The sequence below is a fragment of the Papio anubis genome, unplaced genomic scaffold, assembly GCF_008728515.1.
Source record: "Papio anubis isolate 15944 unplaced genomic scaffold, Panubis1.0 scaffold88, whole genome shotgun sequence".
NCBI lineage: Eukaryota > Metazoa > Chordata > Mammalia > Primates > Cercopithecidae > Papio > Papio anubis.
Genome location: NW_022169035.1, coordinates 91,445 through 112,788, shown reverse-complemented (window position 1 = coordinate 112,788; position 21,344 = coordinate 91,445). Strand labels below are relative to the sequence as shown.

The 21,344-nt window shown below is 43.8% G+C and overlaps 1 protein-coding gene and 2 long non-coding RNA genes across 5 annotated transcripts in view; 1 reads left to right on the top strand and 2 right to left on the bottom strand.

Annotated features, from left to right (window-relative positions):
* LOC101002710 (RNA polymerase-associated protein LEO1) overlaps positions 1–15,880 on the top strand; it is a 39,373-nt gene extending 23,493 nt beyond the window's left edge. The window contains exons 8-12 of the mRNA XM_003900946.5: positions 1,008–1,142; positions 1,962–2,097; positions 3,925–4,111; positions 6,503–6,600; positions 15,645–15,880. Coding sequence (XP_003900995.1) covers positions 1,008–1,142; positions 1,962–2,097; positions 3,925–4,111; positions 6,503–6,600; positions 15,645–15,749 — 661 coding nt within the window. The 3' untranslated portion in view covers positions 15,750–15,880. The remainder of the gene's footprint in view (positions 1–1,007; positions 1,143–1,961; positions 2,098–3,924; positions 4,112–6,502; positions 6,601–15,644) is intronic.
* On the bottom strand, positions 245–20,231 carry LOC116273565. Of its 3 annotated transcripts, none has more exons than XR_004181878.1 (4): positions 19,570–20,231; positions 16,235–16,491; positions 1,668–3,752; positions 245–590 (listed from the first exon to the last, which is right to left on the bottom strand). It is a non-coding gene; the product is annotated as an uncharacterized LOC116273565 (long non-coding RNA). The 3 variants fall into 3 exon arrangements; XR_004181877.1 differs by lacking the exon at positions 245–590 and having other exon boundaries at positions 1,691–2,426; positions 3,410–3,752; XR_004181880.1 differs by lacking the exons at positions 245–590; positions 1,668–3,752 and adding an exon at positions 16,057–16,106.
* Positions 6,595–15,685, bottom strand: LOC116273566. The gene is made up of 3 exons (XR_004181881.1): positions 15,344–15,685; positions 13,861–14,140; positions 6,595–6,902 (listed from the first exon to the last, which is right to left on the bottom strand). It is a non-coding gene; the product is annotated as an uncharacterized LOC116273566 (long non-coding RNA).
* Positions 20,232–21,344: the final 1,113 nt, after the last annotated feature.

Below are 21,344 nucleotides of genomic sequence, written 5' to 3'. Positions count from 1 at the left end.
GGTGTGCACCACCCTGCATGGATTATGGGAAAAAATAAAAAAAGCCTGGGCACGGTGGCTCACACCTGTAATCCCAGCACTTTGGGAGGCCAAGGCAGGTGGATCACGAGGTCAGGAGTTCAAGACCAGCCTGGTCAAGATGGTGAAACCCCGTCTCTACTAAAAATTAGCTGGGTGTGGTGGCAGATGCCTGTAATCCCAGGTACTCTCAGGAGGCTGAGGCAGAGAATTCCTTGAACCCAGGAGGCGGAGGTTGCAGTGAGCTGAGATCGCACCACTGCATTCCAGCCTGGGCAATAGAGCAAGATGCCGTCTCACAAAAAAAAACCAACAAAAAACACTTTGTAGACACAGTTCTCCATATGTTGCTTAGGCTGGTCTTGAACTCCTGGGCTCAAGCGATCCTCCACCTCCCAAAGTGCTGGGATTACAGGCGTCAACCACCATGCCCAGCCACAAATTGACATTTTAGAAAAATTGCCCTTCACTGGGACTGTAGTAGAGCCTGGTAAATGTCCCAGCATGTGTTACTTCTTTGTAGTCAGTCAGTTTTTCTCATTATGACTTCTTATTTTCTTTCCTTCTGAATTCTATTTAAAGAGAGAGAGCAGCAGTTGAATCACGTTTTGTTTTGTTTTGTTTTTTTCCTTGAGATGGAGTCTCGTCTTATCGCCCAGGCTGGAGTGCAGTGGCACGATCTTGGCTTACTGCAACTCCACTTCCTGGGTTCAAGCAGTTCTCCTGCCTCAGCCTCCTGAGAGCTGGGACTACAGGTGTGCGCCACCACACCCAGCTGATTTTTGTATTTTTAGTAGAGACAGGGTTTCATCATGTTGGCCAGCCTGGTCTCAAACTCCTGACCTCGTGATCCCACCCGCCTCAGTCTCTCAAAGTGCTGGGATTACATGTTTGGGCCACCGTGCCCAGCCTGAATCACCTTTAAGTGAAGTAAGATGGTAGAGTGAAAGCTTTATGACTTTAGTATATGAAATGTTTCTTCTTTCCAGCATGTCCCTGCATTTAGGCAATGAAGTGTTTGATGTGTACAAAGCCCCACTGCAGGGCGACCATAATCATCTTTTTATAAGACAAGGTACTGGTCTACAGGGACAAGCAGTCTTTAAAACGAAACTCACCTTCAGGTAACTGTTATTATTATTATGTTTTTTTTTTATGGTAAAAGCAGTGAAACATAGATGTTTCTGTAATGCCTGCCACCTGATTGATGGAACCCCACGGTGTGATTCAGCAAGAACCAAGATCTTGTGCATAGTTCTGATGGTTCAAAGGTTATTTTGTCAAATACACTGAAAGTTGCTATTTCTTAGGGAACCAGGTCATGCTAACCAGACTTACAAGAGAATGTCAATGTATTTAATTCCAGTGACTATTATAACTACCTTGGGTAATGCTTATCTTTAGAGGGGGCACAATAATGTTGGTTATGATTTAGCTTTTTGAAATTGTAAAGGTCAACATACAGGCTTTGGAATCAGTTAGGCTCATATTTGAATTCCGTTTCCACTTGTGTGACCTTGTGCCACTTTCTCAATCTCTTTTTGCCTCAGTTTCCTAAATCTATAAAATAAGATAGTTATATTAACAATATTAACATATTAATACTAATTAAAAGTAATGGCAAAAGCCGTAATTACTTTTGCACCAACCTGTAGTATCTAATTCATGTTGCTTGAGCTCATCCATTTATTGCTTCTAGAAGGCGATCATGCCATACAGTCTTTTTTACAACCTTCTGTTTTCATTTGTGGAAAAAGAATGTCTCAGTGAGCCACAGAATGAAGAAAATCACAATCTTCCACCTGGTATATTCAGTCAAGTGTCCCTGCCTGTTTGTTCAGGTGACTAGGAAATGGTCACTGGGCTCTTCTGTGACGTGGGTATCACTGGCTCACAAATGTATCTGGTAAACAATGAGATGCTCTTTGTTTATTTCCTGGCAGACCTCACTCTACGGACAGTGCCACACATAGAAAGATGACTCTGTCGCTTGCAGATAGGTGTTCAAAGACACAGAAGATTAGAATCTTGCCAATGGCTGGTCGTGATCCTGAATGCCAACGCACAGAAATGATTAAGGTATGTTTGCTAAGCCTTATCCTGGGATTCTTTGTTAATTAGGAAAGTATTTCCCAAAATGCTTGTTCTTCATCTCTTATTGGCCCACCTTTTCCTCTTCCAACCGACATGAATAGGGAGCTGGATTCATTTCCTCAGCATTCGCCAAACAATGCGTGATGCGGCGATGACAGTAAAACAGACACATGGCTCAAGTTCTCTCTTCACCAGGCCCTGAGAGTTCAGCAACAAACCAGTGATTGAAATATCTGAATTTTCATGTATAAGTCCAAAGATCATTAAGTCTTCTATGTGTGGTTTAGAATCCATGTCAGAAGTCAGTGGAGATACTAGAGAGTAGTGTAAAATAGAGAAGAGACCAGGAGTTTGAATGAGAGAGTGCCTAAAGGAGACTCTGGTAAAGAATAAGACGAGCTTATGAGTTTTTAAGGTCAGTTTGTAACATTCTACCTGGTATATTTTCAAATGTGACCCAGCTGTTAATTAGGCACAAGTTTATTTGGGGCGTTGTACCTAATCGATAGAGCATGCGCTCATATTGGCCATTGGCCTTTCCTGCAGCACTATGTTTGAGAAGCCAGATGCAATGGTAGAGGCTCATCATTTCTCCTCTCCATCTCCTCTAATCCCTACTAGATTTTGGCCTTTGCCCAACCTGCCTTTGTGATTATATTGTTTAGTGAAGCAGGGCATGGTGAGGCTAAGACAGTCCAGTTGCCTCAGGGCCTTTCTTACTAATCTTATGGTCAGGCTCTGCTGCAGGTTTGGCTCTGAGCCCTTACTTTTTCCTCCATCCTATATTTGTTCATCGAGGCAGATTAAACCAGATCTCATAGCAGTACCTAACCCAGTGGTATATAGGGGCATTTGCTTTGGAGCTGGGCTTGTTCCATTTCCCCACCTTTTCTGTACAGGCTAAGGGAGTTGGAGGAACCTGCAGATTCCAGCCTCAGCATTACTGGAGGAGCTCTTGAACCACTTTAAGCATCCCCCTACACCCTCCTCCATGTCCCCAGCTCCTGTGAAAATGTAGACAAGGAGTCAGCTAGTTTGTTCTCAGTCCCTGTACTACTGACAGTGATTTTTACTCTAACCTCCGTACAGCCACATATTACAAAAACAATCTGTTTCATAGAATTCCTAGCAATAGATGTGGAGTTGTGTATGATAATACAGAGCAATTGGATGAGGAAGACCTTCAAAGAAATCCCAGAATATCCCTGAAACCTACTCGAACACCACTCCTACCCCCAACCTGGTTTAACATCAAGATGCAGAATGCCAGGCAGTGCAAAAGAAACGAAAGCTCTACCTTGTGGCTTTAGGACGCTCCCCAGCCTGTCATCAGGAGCCGTGAGGAGCTGTCTGGGTTGAGGGGCTGAGGGGCTGGGACCAGAATATCTGGAACTATGGGCGTTTGGTAGAGCTGGGGCAGATCAGGTGTCTGTGGTTCAGGGATGAACAGGAACAGCCACTGCTACTCCAGGGAGTCAGTTTAGGTGTCTGCTGGGCATGGATGGGGTTTCTCAGGCGGGTCGCTTCTCTCTGGGTTAAGTGGCAGCACAGGACACCAGCACGGCTCCCAAGGACACACCTGTGCCAATGCCAGTTGGGCCGGTTAGTGTCAGGGCTCCCTTGTGTTGCCTTCGCTCCTCCTGCAAACCAAACCAGAGGGTCCATGTGGAGGCACAGAGGTGTGATGGGGAACACACATGGGACAGCTGTTATCTTGACCAGACATTACATGCTGTTTGTGATAAAAGTGGGTTCAAGTGGGCACAAAAGTAGCTCCTTTTTAGGTTAAAGAGGTTATTTGCTTCTTTACAGAAAGAAGAAGAACGTTTGAGGGCTTCCATACGTAGGGAATCTCAGCAGCGCCGAATGAGAGAGAAACAGCACCAGCGGGGGCTGAGTGCCAGTTACCTGGAACCTGATCGATATGATGAGGAGGAGGAAGGCGAGGAGTCCATCAGCTTGGCTGCCATTAAAAACCGATATAAAGGGGGCATTCGAGGTGAGTCATGTGTGGAAATTACATTTCATCATTTCAGGATTCTGGACTTCATCCTAGCATTGGATGTAATCTGACTGCCAAGTCAATGGACCTTTTTTTTTTTTTTTTTGAGACAGAGTCTTGCTCTGTCATTCAAGCTGTAGTGCAGTGGTGTGATCTCGGCTCACTGCATCCTCTGCCTCCCGGGTTCAAGTGATTCTCCTGCCTCAGCTTCCCGAGTAGCTGGGATTACAGGTGTGCACCACCACACCCGGCTAATTTTTGTATTTTCAGTAGAGACGGGGTTTCACCATTGACCAGGCTGGTCTCAAACTCCTGACCTCAAATGATCTGTCCGCTTTGGCCTCCCAAAGTGCTGGGATTATAGGCATGAGCCACTGTGCCTGGCCAGGACATTTTTAAAGAACCGGTTGTCATGAGTGATCTTAGTTCATTCAGATGGGCTTGAAAGGTAGGAACTGCTGTTGTTCCCACTTTGGGTTTTATCCCTTGAGCTTCTGCTTTCTGACTTGAGAATCTGTCAATTATATTGGAACTTCTGTAAACTTTTTTTTATTACCTAATTGGGAATCAAGAAATTAAACTATTCCGAAATTATGTGATATTTTCTTTCATTCTTCTTCTACATTTCTCTTAGAAGCATATTTCCTCCTTTCGCAAGTATCAGTGATTTCTGATGGTTACCGTGTTTTCCACACATACTGAATTTTAGGCAGATGCTCAACACTTGACATGCATCCTATTTGATCCTCATAACAACATTATGATCTAGTTGCTCTTATTTCCTTGTTCTTATTGCAGAAACTGAGACTTTGAGAGGTTGAATAACTTGCCCAAAGGCACGTAGTTGCTAAGTGGTCAGTTCTTAAACCAAGGTCATCTGACTTCTGAGACATCTGTCCCACCTGGTTCTTACCCAGGGGTTCCCCCAAGCCAGTAGCAAGAAGACATGCTGAAAAGCAAACGAAGAAGACCTGGCTGGCCTCGACCCTGCCCACTCTCATCTCAGTCCTGCCACTTTTTAGTTGTGTAACTTCTGAAGAGTTACATAGTCTCCCTTAACTTCTGTTGCCTCATCATGACAAACACAACCTATTAATAATGGTAGTTAGAACATAAGGTTGTTTTGAGGATTACATGATATAATATATTTAAAGTACCTAGCCTAGAGCCTGGCATATAACAAGTAAATTTTTAAAACACCCAAATTTATTTTTCTCTGACTCTCCTGTGAAACTCATTTCTCCTTTTCTTGTAGTGACTGCATTTGGTCTGGTGACCTGTTACATATTACCTATCTATTATTTTTTTGGGGGCCACAGTACAGAGACCCTTTCTTTTTTGTCAATGCTGATTTCCCATAGAAAAAGATTCAATTGTGTGGAAATAAACCACACAAAAATTAAATAAAAATTTTAAAAATCTGAGGATGCTTTAAGGGAGAGAGGTATGTAACATTCAGGTCACCAGAGATTAAAAATCTAGCACATGAGTCTAGTAGTGCTCAGATCCATACAGTAATCAGATAGACAAGGAGCGGGGACAAAGGGAAGGCTTTGGGTTTTGAGGGGAGGGGCTTGGTCTAAAGTCCTTGGCTCTTATTCCACCCAGAGGTTCACCTGGGCTTGGGCAGCGGAGCAGATGGGCGCCCCTCTGCATCTCTCTTTGAAAAGTCCACCTGGCAACAAATGGTCTTTACAGGACCAGGAAAACACTTTCTTGCTTTACCTTCAAAGCTCATTTTGGAATTAACTGTTACTGGTGGAAGAATGTCTCAGGCTTTAATAGTTGACTTCGGAAGAGTAGGGTATCTGCTTCTTTAGAAACCTTGCACACAAGCCTTTTTGATCTTTAAAGGTGGTCAGGTTTTTGTATTTTGAGAGGCTAAGTCTGCTTTATTTCAACATATCTAAAATTTATATTTATCTTTAAATCAAAAACTTTAAAATTATTTGGTTCCTCTGGGAGGAAATATACAGAGGGAACTAAAGATATTTATGAGAAGAAACCATTTAAGAATGAATAGTTCACTGTCTTCGAAAGTCACTCACAGCTGGGCACAGTGGCTCATGCCTATAATCCCAGCACTGTAGGAGGCTGAAGAAGGAGGATTGCTTGATTCTAAGAGTTCAAGACCAGCCTGTGCAACATAGCAAGACTTCATCTCCACTAAAAGGAAAAAAATACTAGCTGGGCATGGGTAGGTAGTGCGCACCTGTGGTCCCACCTACTTGGGAGGCTGAGGCAGGAAGATCACCTGAGCCCAGGAGGTCAAGGCTGCAGTGAGCCATGATTATGCCACTTCTCTCCAGCCTGGGCCTCAAAGCAAGACCCTGTCTCAGGAAAAAAAAAAAAAAAAAGGTCACTCACAATCTATACTTTTGCTTTCAGAGGAACGAGCCAGAATCTATTCATCAGACAGTGATGAGGGGTCAGAAGAAGATAAGGCTCAAAGATTACTCAAAGCAAAGAAGCTTACCAGTGATGAGGTAAGACCAAATTTATTCAATTCTAGGGGTTTATCCTGTACTCAGGAGCCAACTGCTTTGAATGAAGAGCTTACAGATCAGGCAGGCACAAATTAGTTGTCTACACACTTCACTGAAATCCAGCGAGATAAATGCAGTAACAAGACAGAGTGCTCCAGAGGAGGGTCTGATACCAGTATTTAGAGAGGTCTTAGAAGGCTGCATGGAGGATGAGACTTCTTGCTGGGTGTTGAAGAGTGATCAGAAGCTTGCTGGGCAAACTGTCCTATATCTGGTAGGTCACTCTGGATAGATGGAAAGGCCTGGAAGAAAAGGTGCAGGTCCCTGACATACCAAGGCTCATCCAAGAGAGAGTGATAGATCATTCAGTGTGGTAGACCAGAGGGTGTATCTCCTTTTTGTAAAAATTCTCAGTATTTTTTTTTATTAGGAAAATAATTCATTCTTGGTTAGAGGTGGTGGCTTATGCCTGTAATCCCAGTATTTTGGGAGGCCTAGGCAGGCAGATCGCTTGAGCTCAGGAGTTTGAGACTAGACTGGGCAACATAGGGAGACCCCATCTCTCCAAAAAAGTACAAAAATTAGCTGGGGGTAGTGGTGTGTGCCTGTAGTCTCAGCTACCAGAGTCTTGAGGTGGGAGGATTGTTGGGGTGGGAGGATTGTTGGGGTGGGAGGACTGTTGGGGTGGGAGGACTGTTGGGGTGGGAGGATTCTTGAGGCTGCAGTGAGACATGATTGCACCACTGCGCTCCAGCTTGGGCAACAGAATGGGACCCTGTCTCCAAAAAAAAAAAAAAAGAAAAAGAATTCATTCTTGTGTTGGGAAAACATATTTTCTTTTTATTTAGATGAAATAGTATTTGGCCGGGCACGGTGGTTCACGGCTGTAATCCCAGCACTTTGAGAGGCCGAGGCAGGCGGATCACTTGAGGTTGGGAGTTCCAGACTAGCCTGACCAACATGGAGAAACCTCGTCTCCACTAAAAATACAAATTAGCAGGACATGGTGGCGCATGCCTGTAATCCCAGCTACTCACAGCCTCAGGAGACTGAGGCAGGAGAATCGCCTGAACCCGGGAGGCAGAGGTTGCGGTGAGCTGAGATCGTGCCATTGCACTCCAGCCTGGGCAACAGGAGTGAAACTCCATCTCAAAAAAAAAAAAAAAAAAAAGAAAAGAAAGTATTTGAAATTGTATTGAGTAATAAATTGAAATAAGTTTTCATTTATTATTGACAAAATAAATTATTTTAAACAGTATTCTTTTCCTATTATAAGAGAATAGGCCCTGAGAATTTTTCTTTTTCTTTTTTTTTTAAGCCTTGCTCTGTCGCCCAGGCTGGAGCGCAGTGGCATGACCTCGGCTCACTGCAAGCTCTGCCTCCCAGGTTCATGCCATTCTGCCTCAGCCTCCCGAGTAGCTGGGACTACAGGTGCCCGCCACCACGCCTGGCTAATTTTTTATATTTTTAGTAGAGATGGGGTTTCACCGTGTTAGTCAGGATGGTCTCGATCTCCTGATCTCGTGATCTGCCCGCCTCGGCCTCTCAAAGTGTTGGGATTACAGGCGTGAGCCACCATGCCCAGCCTCTTTCTTTTTCTTAATACCCCAGCAAGTATTTCACACCCCACTGGGTGATGCAGAGATACTGAGAAATTTAAAGTCTTTATTATACCAGTGAAATACTATATAAAGTAAAATACTATATATGGTAGAGCAGATGGTGAAAAGTGGTCAGGAGACAAATTCTGCAGGAAAGGGATATAGAGAATGTTCTGGGGGGTCTTGGGAGTTGGGATATTGTACTTTTAGAAATACTGTTCAGGGAAGCTCTCACTGGAATGGTGATCTTTGAGTAAGCATCTGAAGGTAGTGACAGTGAACTGTTCAGCTCTCTGGAGAGTGGTGCATGCAGAATTAGGAAGTGCAAAGGCCCTGAGGTAGGAACCTGCCTGGCATGTGTGAAGAAAGCACAGAGGCTGAAGCTGGAGCCTTGTGAGGGAGAGGGCAGAAATATGATGGGGCCAGATCACCTACGGCCTCACACCATTTGTAAGGCCTTTTTTTTTTTTTTGTATTTTTTGTAGAGACAGGGTTTCAGCATGTTGCCCAGGCTGGTCCTGAATTCCTGGACTCAAGCAATGTGCTTGCCTCAGCTTCCCAAAGTGCCGGGATTACGGGCATAAGCCACCATGACAGACTGATTTTTTTTTTTTTGGTTTTTTATTCTGAGTGGTTTTCGTTGGAGGTTTTCAGCAGAGGAGAGAAGATACGATTTAACTTTTAGTAGATCACTGACTGCTTTGTTGAGAGTATGTTGATTGTGCCTGTGAAATAATGGCCTTACCTGTTTCCCAGGTATCTATAGATCAAGGTAGCATAGCAGAGCTAAGAGAGTAGAGGCTTTGGAGTCTTAAAAGACTACCTAGGTTTGAATCCTGCTTCTACTACTGAAATCTTTTATCTTAAATATCTGGCTTTTCTGAACCTCATTTTTCTCTAAGCGTTGCTGTAAAATTAAAATTTTATATCATGTGTATAAATTAAAGTTTACACATAGTATATATAAAAGTATATAAATACATATTTATATTATGAAGATATCATTACTATTTCAAAGTGTGATGAAATTGGAATTTTTAAAAGGCACATGGAAACAGATTGTTGACCATTTCAGTTTGTTCTCTGACAAGTACGCCTAAACTCTCTTAAGATAAGGACTTCCCTTAAGTATCATTCAGGAGTAAATCAGTAATGTACCAGACAGCATGATTATTAGCAATTAAAAATTATAACTAATTTTTTAAAAATTCTTATTTCTATCCTTTACCCTAACTGGTACCTTTGTAAAGCTATGTAGCTGAAATTCCTATTTTCTTCGTTGGTATCTTTATCTGAAATATATTTTATCCTCTTGAAACATTTTCAGTGGTTATGCAATTTTAGAGCAATTTTCTTTCAGGAGATTTTTGGCTTCCATTATTATTATTGAAAAATGAGCTTTCTAATGGTGATTTCTTTTGGCACTTTGAATATGCCATCCTCTGCCTTCTGCCCTCCATTGTTCTGATGAGAAGCCAGCTCTTTATCGTCTTGAGATTCCCTTGTATGTGACCAATCATTTTTCTCTAGCTGTTTTGAGGAATTTTTTTGTCTTTCAGCGTTTTTACTGTGATGTATCTGCATGTGGTTCTCTTTGCATTTATTCTACTTGCAATTTGTTGAGCTTCTTGGATGTGTAGGTTAATGTTTTTCAACAAATCTGGGAAGTTTTCAGTCACTGTTTCATTTAATACTTTTTCTGCTGTTTTCCCTCCTCTCCTGCTGTTCCCATTAGGTATATGTTGGTGTGTTTAGTGGTGTCTCGCATTTCTCTGGGACTCTATTCATTTTTCTTCATTCTCTTTTCTCCGTTCTTCAGACTGCATAATCTCTTCGTTCCATCATTAAGTCTGCTGATCCTAGTTCAAATCTACTATTGTGCCCCTCTGGTCACATTTCATTTCAGTTACCCTTTCAGTGTAAGAATTACCATTTGATCCTTTTTTTTTTTTTTTTAATCATTTCTGTCACTTTATTGATATTCTCTCTTGATAATACATTATTACCAGGCCTTTCTTTCTTTTCTTTTTTTTTTGAGACAGGGTCTCACTCTGCTGCCCAGGCTGGATTGCAGTGGCGCAATCTTGGCTCACTGCAACCTCCACCTCCCAGGTTTAAGTGATTCTCCTGCCTCAGCCTCCCAAGTAGCTGGGATTACAGGTGTGTGCCACCACACCTGGCTAATTTTTGTACTTTTAGTAGAGACAGGGTTTCACTGTGTTGGCCAGGCTGGTCTCGAACTCCTGACCTTGTGATTCACCTGCCTTGGCCTCCCAAAGTGCTGGGATTAAAGGCGTGAGCCACCGTACCCAGCCTATTTTTAAATTTATTTAATTTAATTAATTTATTTATTTTTGAGACAGATTTTCACACTGTCACCCAGGCTGGAGTGCAGTGGCACGATCTTGGCTTACTTCAACCTCCGCCTCCTGGGTTCAAGCGATTCTCCTGCCTCAGCCTCCCGAGCAGCTGGGATTACAGGTGCCCGCCACCACGTCCGGCTAATTTTTTTGTATTTTTAGTAGACATGGGGTTTCACTATGTTGGCCAGGCTGGTCTCGACCTCCTGACCTCGTGATCTGCCTGCCTTGGTCTCCTAAAGTGCTGGGATTACAGGTGTGAGCCACCGCGCCCAGCCTATTTTTTATACACAGAGGGTCTCACTTTGTTGCCCAAGCTGGTCTCAAACTTCTGAACTCAAGGGATCCTCCGACCTCGACCACCCAAAGTGCTGGGATTACAGGCATGAGCCACTGTGCTCGGCACTAGACAAAATTTGTTGGTGTTTTTTTTTTTTTTTTTTTTTTTTGAGAACAAGTCTCATTCTCTTGCCCAGGCTGGATTGCAGTGGTGCCATCTTGGCTCACTGCAGCCTTCACCTCCTGGGTTCAAGCAATTCTCCTGCCTCAGCCTTCCTAGTAGTTGGGATTATAGGCACCCGCCACCATGCCCAGCTAATTTTTGTATTTTTAGTAGAGACGGAGTTTTGCCATGTTGGTCAGGCTGGTCTCAAACTCCTGACATCAGACGATCCACCTGCCTTGGCCTCCCAAAGTGCTGGGATTACAGGTGTGAGCCACTGCGCCTGGCCAAAATTTGTTTCATTGTTCTGCAACATACTTGTTTTAAATTAGATGAGGCAACATCTTAATGATACATTTATAGTGCTGAACTGTTGGCAAACGTGAGTCCTCATCTAAGCAGATGCTATCTTTTTCTTGGCAAATAGAAACTGTGAATGAAAATTGAGAAGTATCATGAGACTTCTGTCTATTCCTAGTATTCTCAGAAGTGAGTTTTTTTTTTTTTTTTTTTTTTTTTTTTTAAGTGATCCATCAGATAGCCTTCTTCTAGGCTGGGCAGTTGCAAACCTATACTGCCTGACTTAAAAATGCCTCTTGGGAATGGCCACCTAGCTATTACAGGAACCACCCTCTACCTCCCTTATCCAAATACTCTCTTTCAGGTCTTCCTGCACTCTTCCCTTTCCTGCCCTGACAACAAAGATTTTACTTCTTCCTGGACCTCTCAACCCCTGCCACTGCCTCTTCATGTTACCCTAGTGTGAGTCCTGGTCATGCGTTACAATGGAAGAAGGAATGGGAGCATTCCTGTTCTAAGTCCCTCTCTGTTCTTTGCACACTAAAGCCCACCCAAACATCGGGAGCCTGGGTATGCCTCTGATATTAAGGGGAGTTTTCAGACCCCAGGTCCATAGCCCAGAGAACACCATTATCATCATAGCATGCCTTGAAATGGAGGTGAGGGCCAGTCTATAGTAGAGTGAACTGCATCGATTTTGGTGCTACCCTTTCCCACTTGTATGGCCTTGGGCCAGTCATCTCGTATTTCTGAGTCTATCTCCTCATCTGATCAATGGAGTTTATGCTCCCTGTCTTGTAAAAATGTTGTATTACAGTATTAATAAACAACAGATTTGAAAGTAACACAATATGTAGTAGCTGAACAAGAAATACTATTTTCCCTTTTCAAACAGAGTCTAAGTTACCAAAAAGAAGAAAAATGTAAAGGAGAGCTTTTTATTCTCCCTCATTTTTTTAAGTAGTTAAAACTTTACAAAACCTCAATTACCTCAAAGATCTAGATAAACAGGTAGGGGGAGAAACCGTGTGCTGGTACTCTGTTCTCCAGGAGTCTGGGAAAAGGGAAAGGCCCGAACTGAAAGAAACATGGAGACAGTGGAAGGGAGAGGTATCAAGGCCAACCCTCGGCTTCTTAGACAAAAGAGGTACCTGCTGTGAAGGATTAGTTAGAACATGGTGCCAGGCAGCCTTCTCTCTGTGTCTCTTTCTCCAGCTCTCCCTCTTGAGACTCCATTTCCCCTCTGACAACCCTGCCTTATCTTCGTAACTGTGGACTGTTTCTGTACCTACAGGGACCTGCATTCGTGACTGTATTAGCAAGTTTTCTTTTAGACTTAATAAACATATTTTTGTCATTTACTGCATTTATATATGACACTGGGATCCATTCCAGTTATGTTCAGTAAGGCAGCATCCCACATCCTGAAGGCTTCTGTCACCTTTCTAAGTCCTGGGAGTCTGAGAAACTATACACCTTTGCTCTGTGTGATGGCTGACTGGCTGGCTTGCTTATTTATTTATTTATTTGTTTGTTTGAGATGGAGTCTTGCTCTGTTGCCCAGGCTGGAGTGCAGCACCGCGATCTCGGCTCACTGCATACTCTGCCTCCTGGGTTCAAGTAATTCTCCTGCCTCAGCCTCCAAATCCACGCCCAGCTAATTTTTGTATTTTTTAGTAGAGACAGGGTTTCACCATGTTGGCCAGGCTGGTCTCTAACTTCTGACCTCAAGTAATCTGCCTTCTGCAGCCTCTCAAAGTGCTAGGATTATAGGCACGAGCGACACGTGACCTTATTATTTATTAAAATTTTTTTTGTAACAATTATTATTATTTTTTTTTGGTGAAGACAGATGTCTTACCATGTTGCCCTGGTTGGTCTCACTCAAACTCCTGGCCTCAAGTGATTCTCCTGCTTTGGCCTCCCAAAGCCCTGGGATTACAGGCATGAGCCACTGCGCCCATTCCCTTTGTTGTGTTTTTCTGTGCTCATGTCTAGCTGCCAGAGAAGTCAGTCCTTGGCAGGCTTTTTTTTTTTTTTTTTTTAATGAGACGAAGTCCTGCTCCGTCTCACAGGCTAGAGTGCAGCAGCGTGGTCTCGGCTCACTGCAACTTCCGCCTCCTGGGTTCAAGCAATTCCCCTGCCTTAGCCTCCCAAGTAGCTGGGATTACAGGTGCCTGCTACCATGCCCGGCTAATTTTTTTGTAGTTTTAGTAGAGATGGGGTTTCACCATGTTGGCCAGGCTGGTCTTGAACTCCTGAGCTCGTAGTCCGCCTGCCTTGGCCTCCCAAAGTGCTGGGATTACAGGCATGAGCCACCACACCCAGACTTTTTTTTTTTTTTTTGAGACGGAGTCTCGCTCTGTTGCCCAGGCTGGAGAGCAGTGGCATGATTTCTGCCCACTGCAACCTCCACCTCCCGGGTTCAAGTGATTCTCCTGCCTCAGCCTCCTGAGTAGCTGGGACTACAGGCATGCACCACATCTGGCTAATTTTTTGTATTTTTCATGCAGACGGGGTTTCACCATCTTGGTCAGGCTGCTTTCAAACTCCTGACCTTGTGATCTGCTGGTCTCAGCCTCCCAAAGTGCTGGGATTACAGGCATGAGCCATCGCGCCCAGCCAGTCCTTGGCAGGCTTTCCAAAGCAGAACTTCACAGCTTCTCACTCCAGAGGATGGATTAGGACTGGTGCCAGTGAGACTTCTTTGGGAGAGACCTGGCCATCTCCTGGCTGCTGCTGTCCAGGGACCTTTAGGACAGGCTGGACCATCTTTTAGAATTACCATGCTAGTTCTTTTAGTGATTCAAATTTCATCTCCTTAAAGGATTTTAGAGCTGAAAAGACAAACACACCAAGGCTCATTTTTGGAAGGTTACCAAAAAATAGTGATTGCATGTAAAATGTTTAAGATAAGATTTTTCCTTTGAAAATTAAAAGACAAGTAGTGTGATTGAATGTGCTCTTTGCCTGTGGGGCTGGGAGAGAAGTATTTGGGTTTGCTCTAGCCTGTAGAGTAGACAGGAGGGGCTCTTGTTCCTTCTTGGGGGCAGGATCTATCTTTCAGTGTTGCTGTTTAGGTAATTTCCCTGCTGCCAGCTGGGAAGTAAATGGAGGAGGAGGACTTCTCTAAATCCCTTACTGTGGATTCATAACTTCCCCCCTTTGAATTCTCCTATGGCCTTTCAGGTCTGTGGGAATGTATTTGGGATAACAAGGCAGAAAACAAGTGTGAGATGCTATCTTGTCTGTCAGAGGGCCAGCCATGAGAACCATCAGAAAAAAGTGGGCATACCAGGTTGCATTCTACATCTAGCAGCCTGTGGTCACAGCAGCAAGATGTCTGGCTTTCCCTAACTTCAACCTTCAAACCGTTTGTTCATCCCATTTAATTTTTAATTTTTATTTATTTTTGAGACAGAGTCTTGCTTGCTCTGTTGCCCAGGCTGGAATATATTGGCGCGATCTCAGCTTACTGCAGCCTTTATCTCCTGAGTTCAAGCGATTCTCCTGCTTCATTCTCTTAAGTAGCTGGGATTACAGGCGCGTGCCACCACACCTGGCTAATTTTTGTATTTTTAGTAGAAATGGAGTTTTGCCATGTTGGCCAGGCTGGTTTCAAACTCCTGACCTCAGGTGATCCACCCCCTTTGGCCTTCCAAAGTGCTAGGATTACAGGCATGAGCCATCGTGCCCGGCCCATCCCACTTAGTGTCAGTTTATTTTAATCAGTATTTGACACTTAGATACTGACATGTTCAAATTCTATCTGTAAAAAATGTTTTTTAGATAACTTCCTAAATTATTTGTTTCTGTTAGAACATTTGTACAGAATGATTTTAAACAGAGGAAACTTGTGTATAGATGCCCTTTAATGTCATGAAATATTTTCTTAAAAACCTTTATGATGTGAGTTTTTAATGCATTGAAACAAATTGTTCCAAAAAACCCCAAATCAACAGTCTTTAAAATACTGAATTTTAGATAATGAAAAGAAGTGAAGTGCTGAGGAGGCAGAGAAAAAAAGCTTGAGAAATTACCTGATCATGGTAAAAATATCCCGACAGGACCAGTGATTAGACAGGCAGAACTTTTGGGAGAGCCCCGCCCCTTCTGTGGCAAATCCTGTCTCCAGTTTCCTGCACATCCTGCTCTGTGTTCAAAGGTTTCCCTGTGAGAGATTAGCTCACAGTTGCTGACACCTCACAATCTCCCTCACAATCTGCAGGAACAGTTACTTTGAGTTGTCAGAGGGTCATTCAGCTCATAGCTACTTTTGATAAACCATCCTAAAAATGTTCTTTATTGACTTGTACATTTGTAAAAATTGTATCTGTTTAGGAGGGTGAACCTTCTGGAAAGAGAAAAGCAGAAGATGATGATAAAGCAAATAAAAAGCATAAGAAGTACGTGATCAGTGATGAAGAAGAAGAAGAAGATGATTGAAGTATGAAATATGAAAACATTTTATATATTTTATTGTACAGTTATAAATATGTAAACATGAGTTATTTTGATTGAAATGAATCGATTTGCTTTTGTGTAATTTTAATTGTAATAAAACAATTTAAAAGCAAGTCTCTGTTCAAGAAATCTACTTTTCCGGCCAGGTGTGGTGGCTCATGCCTGTAATCCCAGCACTTTGGAAGGCCGAGGCGGGTGGATCACAAGGTCATGTTGGCATGCGCCTGTAGTCCCAGCTACTCGGGAGGCTGAGGCAGGGGAATCGCTCGAACCCGGGAGGCAGAGGTTGCAGTTAGCCGAGATCGTGCCACTGCACTCCAGCCTGACGATAGAGCAACACTATCTCAAAAAAAGAAAAGAAAAGAAAAAAAAAGAATCTACTTTTCCCAAAGCAAACTGATTTTGTTAATGCTTTACACAAAGTCTTAGGTCTCAGTGAATTCCTGCTGCTCTCTCAACCCCCTTACCTCTCATTCCCCACAAAGAAGCCTTCTGGCCAGGCTGAGATTCTCTCACAATTCTGGAGACTTGGAGTCTAAAATCAAGCTGTGGGAGGGCCATGCTGCCTCTGAAGATTCTTGGCAGGGATCCTTCCTTGCCTCTCAGTTTCTGGTAGTTCCTGGCAATCTGTGGCTTTTGACAGTATGACTTCCGTCTCTGCCTCTGTCTTCACATGACCTTCCTCGTGTCTCTGTTCCGGGTCTCAGTATCTCCAGATCTCCCTCTGTTCATAAGGACATCATTCATTGGATTTAGGGCCAACTCTAATCTGGTGTGATATCATCTTAACGAATTACATGTGCAAAATTCTCTATTTCCAAATAAGGTCACATACTGAAGTTGTGGGTAGACATGGATTCAGTGGGGTGTGGGGGGTGGGTCACTATTCAATCCACAATGATAACCATGATAAATATTGTTGTAATGTAATTTTTAAAATTGTATTCAAAATTAATGTCAAAAAAATCCATGATGAACAAAATGTCAAAATTTTAAATGAAGACGGGATCTGGGCTGGGCGCGGTGGCTATCCTGTAATCCTAGCACTTTGGGATGCCGAGGTAGGCATCACTTGAGGTCAGGACATCGAGACCATCCTGGCTAACACGGTGAAACCCCGTCTCTACTAAAAATACAAAATTAGCCGGGTATGGTGGCACGTGGCTGTAATCCTAGCTACTCGGGAGGCTGACGCAGGAGAATTGTTTGAACCCAGGAGGCAGAGGTTGCAGTGAGCCGAGATCCTGCCAGTGCACTCCAGCCTGGGTGACAAGAGTGAGACTCTGTCTTAAAAAACAAAAAATACAAAGGGAGGGGAATTTGATTCCTCTTGATTGGAAGAATGGCAAAGAATCTGCAGGTATGTTTGAAATCCACCACACACATATTTGCCTTCTCTGTGGAGCTCTTCTACATACACTAATCTTGTCCTTACTGATAGCCTCTACTTTGACTCATCTTTCTTCCTGGTGCTATTAGTCCAAACTGAGAGTGGCAGTTGTGGGAGGCTCACCCTGAAGCCTGGTTATAGATAAAGAAAAGTGACATCAAGAGAGGGGAGGCCTAAGTCATCATCATGTCACTTTCCTAACTCAGAAATCTTCAGTGCCAGCTATTTCCTGGCTTATCAAATGGAAACCCCTCTACCTGGTTTTTAAGAGCCTTCATTCTGACTCCACTCCCTCCAAGGCAACACAATTTTGTGTGTTTGTTTTAAACATGTTACCAGTAGACACCTGTGTCAGTTGTTAAGCTCTTGTCTCTTCTCCAAACCTACTCTTCTGTACCTGGCATGGAGGTGCTGGGGCCAGGAGTCCACAGACCAGAGTTGAGCTTCGCCAGCTGCCCCCTGTTAGGGGGCGCCAAAGGAAGACTGGAAGCCTGGAGAACTAAGAAGGGATTGCTCCTTCCTGTTTGCTTATGGAACTTTCTGGGGGCTTCCTGTTGACTTGCATTTTCTGAGAGGACCCACCAACACTTCTTCACCTGAGCAGAGGCAGAGCCTTTCTGCAGCTGCAGAGTCCAGTTTGCAGTTTTGCCAGCACTTGCAGAGCCAGCTTCATTTTACCCCCTGAGAGACATCAGGACCAGCTGGGCAGCAGCTTTTCCTCAGGTATGAGTTAAGCTCCAGGGGGCCCTTTATGTAAGTGTTTTAAGTTTTTATAATCCCCCCTTTTCCCTATCAGCCCCACAGGTGGAAGCTGTTCTTTGCATCTGCTACCTCTGTGAACCCTCAGAGTTCCTCTTTTTATACTTTCAGTAACCTAGTCCACAACTTTAAACCCAATTGCAACTTTAAAATATTAAATTATGTCTGTACAGCTGTACAGACAACTGGTGTGTTTTCTGTTCCCTGACTAGAACCTGACTAGGTGGTCAAGGCAACAAATCCTCAAAGATGGAGTTTAGGGGTTGGTTTGGATTTGAGTGCAATTCTGAGCTCCCCACCAATGAGCAGGGGGATGCTGGTAGCCCATGGTGTCCATTGGTATCATGATGAGTCAGATTATCTCCTTTACTAGAGTAGACTACAAACTGGGGAAAGGAAATACCCAGAGTTGGAGGACTACTAGATACTGGCTTAGTTGATGCTCACTCCTAGAACCTCAAATACTCCACTAAATACAAAGTGGAGACTGACAGTGGTCAGGTGATAGATGGAGTTTTAGCCCAAGTTCAACTCACAGTATGCCCTCCAGATTTACTGACCCACCTTGTGGTTTCCCCAGTTCTTAAATATATGATTGGAATAGGTATATTTTGTCAACTGAGAAATTCCCCACATTGTCTTCTGATCCATGAAGTACCATTAAAAAGTAGAAAGGACCAAGTGGAAGCCCCTGGAACTTATTTTTCTCACCAGGATAATAAACCAAAAACAACACTGCATGCTTGGGGGAATTGCAAAGATGAATGATACCATCAAAGACTTGAAAGAAGCAGAGGTGATGATACCTCTTACATCCCCCATTTATTTATTCATTAATTTATATTATTTATTTATGAGACAGAGTCTCGCTCTTTATGTATTTGTTTTTGAGACAGAGTCTCGCTGCATCGCCCAGGCTGGAGTGCAGTAGTGCAATCTCAGCCCACTGCAACCTCCGCCTCCCAGGTTTAAGTGATTCTCCTGGCTCAGCTTCCCGAATAGCTGGGATTACAGACACACGCCACCAAGCCTGGCTAGTTTTTTTATATTTTTAGTAGAGATAGGGTTTCACTATGTTGGTCAAGCTGCTGTAGAACTCCTGACCTCAGGTGATTTGCCTGCCTCAGCCTCCCAAAGTGCTGGGATTACAGGCATGAGTCACTGCACCTGGCCACATCCCTCATTTATCTCACCTGTATGGCCTATTGGCAGATTGATCTTGGAAATGACTGGTTATCTTATACCGAATCAAATAATGACTATATTAGCAGCTGCTATTTCATATATATTTCTTTGAGACAGTTTCATTCTGTCACCCAGGCTGGGTCACAAGGAAAGTGAGAAATACATTAAGCAGAGGAGGACATGTATCCTTCAAAAGCTGTAGGCAGGGCCAGGTGTGGTGGCTCACACCTATAATCTGAGCACTTTGGAAGGCCAAGGTGGGTGGATCACCTGAGGTCAGGAGTTCAAGACCAGCCTGGGCAAATGCTTTTTTCCCCTTCATATTAATATGTAAGGACAAACAGAAACAGTTCGCTTTTACTTTTTAGACCAATGGCACCCCTCATTAGACCAATGGTACCCCTTACTAGACCAATGAAACCCTTTGGTCTGAGGCAACAATCTTGCCTCACAGCTACATGGACTTACCTATATACTTTGCCATATGGAGTCTGCAAAACTCCTGACCATCTTGATGTTCCACATGTCACACTGGTCCACTGCAGCGATGACATTATGCTGATGGTATCTGATCTGATGAGTAGGAAATAACTGTACTTTAGATGCCTTAGTAATCAGCCCTCAGCGTGTAAACCACAGAGTGGGAGATAATCCCCATCAAAATTTAGGGGCATGCCACCTCAGTGAAGTTTCTGGGGGACTAATGGTCTGGAGCATGTCTGGATAGCCCCTCCAAAATGAAGGATATGGTGCTGTACCTTAAACCACCTACCAGTGCAAAATAATGCTTGGTGGATCTTTCTGGATTTAGGAGCCAATGTACACTTTATTTCATTGTGCACTTTGACCTTTTGCCAAGTAAGGCAGAGATGCTACCTGTTTTAAGGGAGGACCAGAATAAGAGACTGTTTTGCAGTAATTCCAGGTTACAGGGCAAACTGCTCTTCCACTTCGGCCTAATAACCCAGCATATCTGATAATGCTTAGTGTGTCTGTGGCAAATATCACTGCTGTCTGAACCCTGTGGTTAGAATCAACAAGAGAACTGAGTACAGGTCTCTAGGGATTTGAAACATAGCCACGTCCTCTTCTGTAGACAGTCGTTTTTTTTTTTTTTTTTTTTTTGGAGACGGAGTTTTTTTTTTTTTTGAGACAGAGTCTCGCTCTGCCACCCAGGCTGGAGTGCAGTGGCCAGATCTCAGCTCACTCTGCAAGCTCCGCCTCCCGGGTTTACGCCATTCTCCTGCCTCAGCCTCCCGAGTAGCTGGGACTACAGGCGCCTGCCACCTCGCCCGACCAGTTTTTTGTATTTTTTAGTAGAGACGGGGTTTCATCGTGTTAGCCAGGATGGTCTCGATCTCCTGACCTTGTGATCCGCCCGTCTCGGCCTCCCAAAGTGCTGGGATTACAGGCTTGAGCCACCGCGCCCGGCCTGGAGACGGAGTCTTGATCTGACCTCATGATCCGCCCGTCTCGGCCTCCCAAAGTGCTGGGATTACAGACGTGAGGCACCACACCTGGCCTAGACAGTCCCTTTTAACACTTAATCATGGAACATCAAGTAACCACACAGGCTGAGCTTCTCAGAATGAACTGGGCATTTTCTGTCCCAGGAAGCTGTAAGATTGGGCATATGTATGGCAGTCTTTTACCAATCTATCATCTGGGCTCAATAAGGTCGAGAAGGCATGAGAAGGTTTCTTGTATAGGTGGCTCAGGCTCCCTTAATACAGACTCTTGCTGAATTGTCTCTTCTGTCCCCTTCTCCAAAAGCAAAAAGCCTGGTTTCAAATATCCTCAATTTATTTACTCATTTGTTCAGTCCCCAGTATGCAAATAATAAAATGACTATGGCTGTCTGCTCAGCTCTGGGCCATACACAGTGGCCATGCAGGCCAAGTTCCCATTTAATTTACAGCTCAGAAAGCTCTACTCATATTGAGAATTAAAAAGATTCCAGTACCCAGAGTTTAAGAAAGGGGCAGCAACTGCAAATATCTTAAAGAAAACACCCAAGAAACTCCAACTGAATGAAATACTATGTGCTCATGTGTACTTTGCCAAATGATTTAAGATTTGACACAAATTAGGCTGGCTAATTTGGCTCACACCTGTAATCCCAGCACTTTGGGAGGCCGAGGAAGGTGGATTACTTGAGGCCAGCAGTTCAGGACCAGCCTGGCCAACATGGTAAAATACTGTCTCTACTAAAAATACAAAAATTAGCTGGGTGTGGTGGCGCA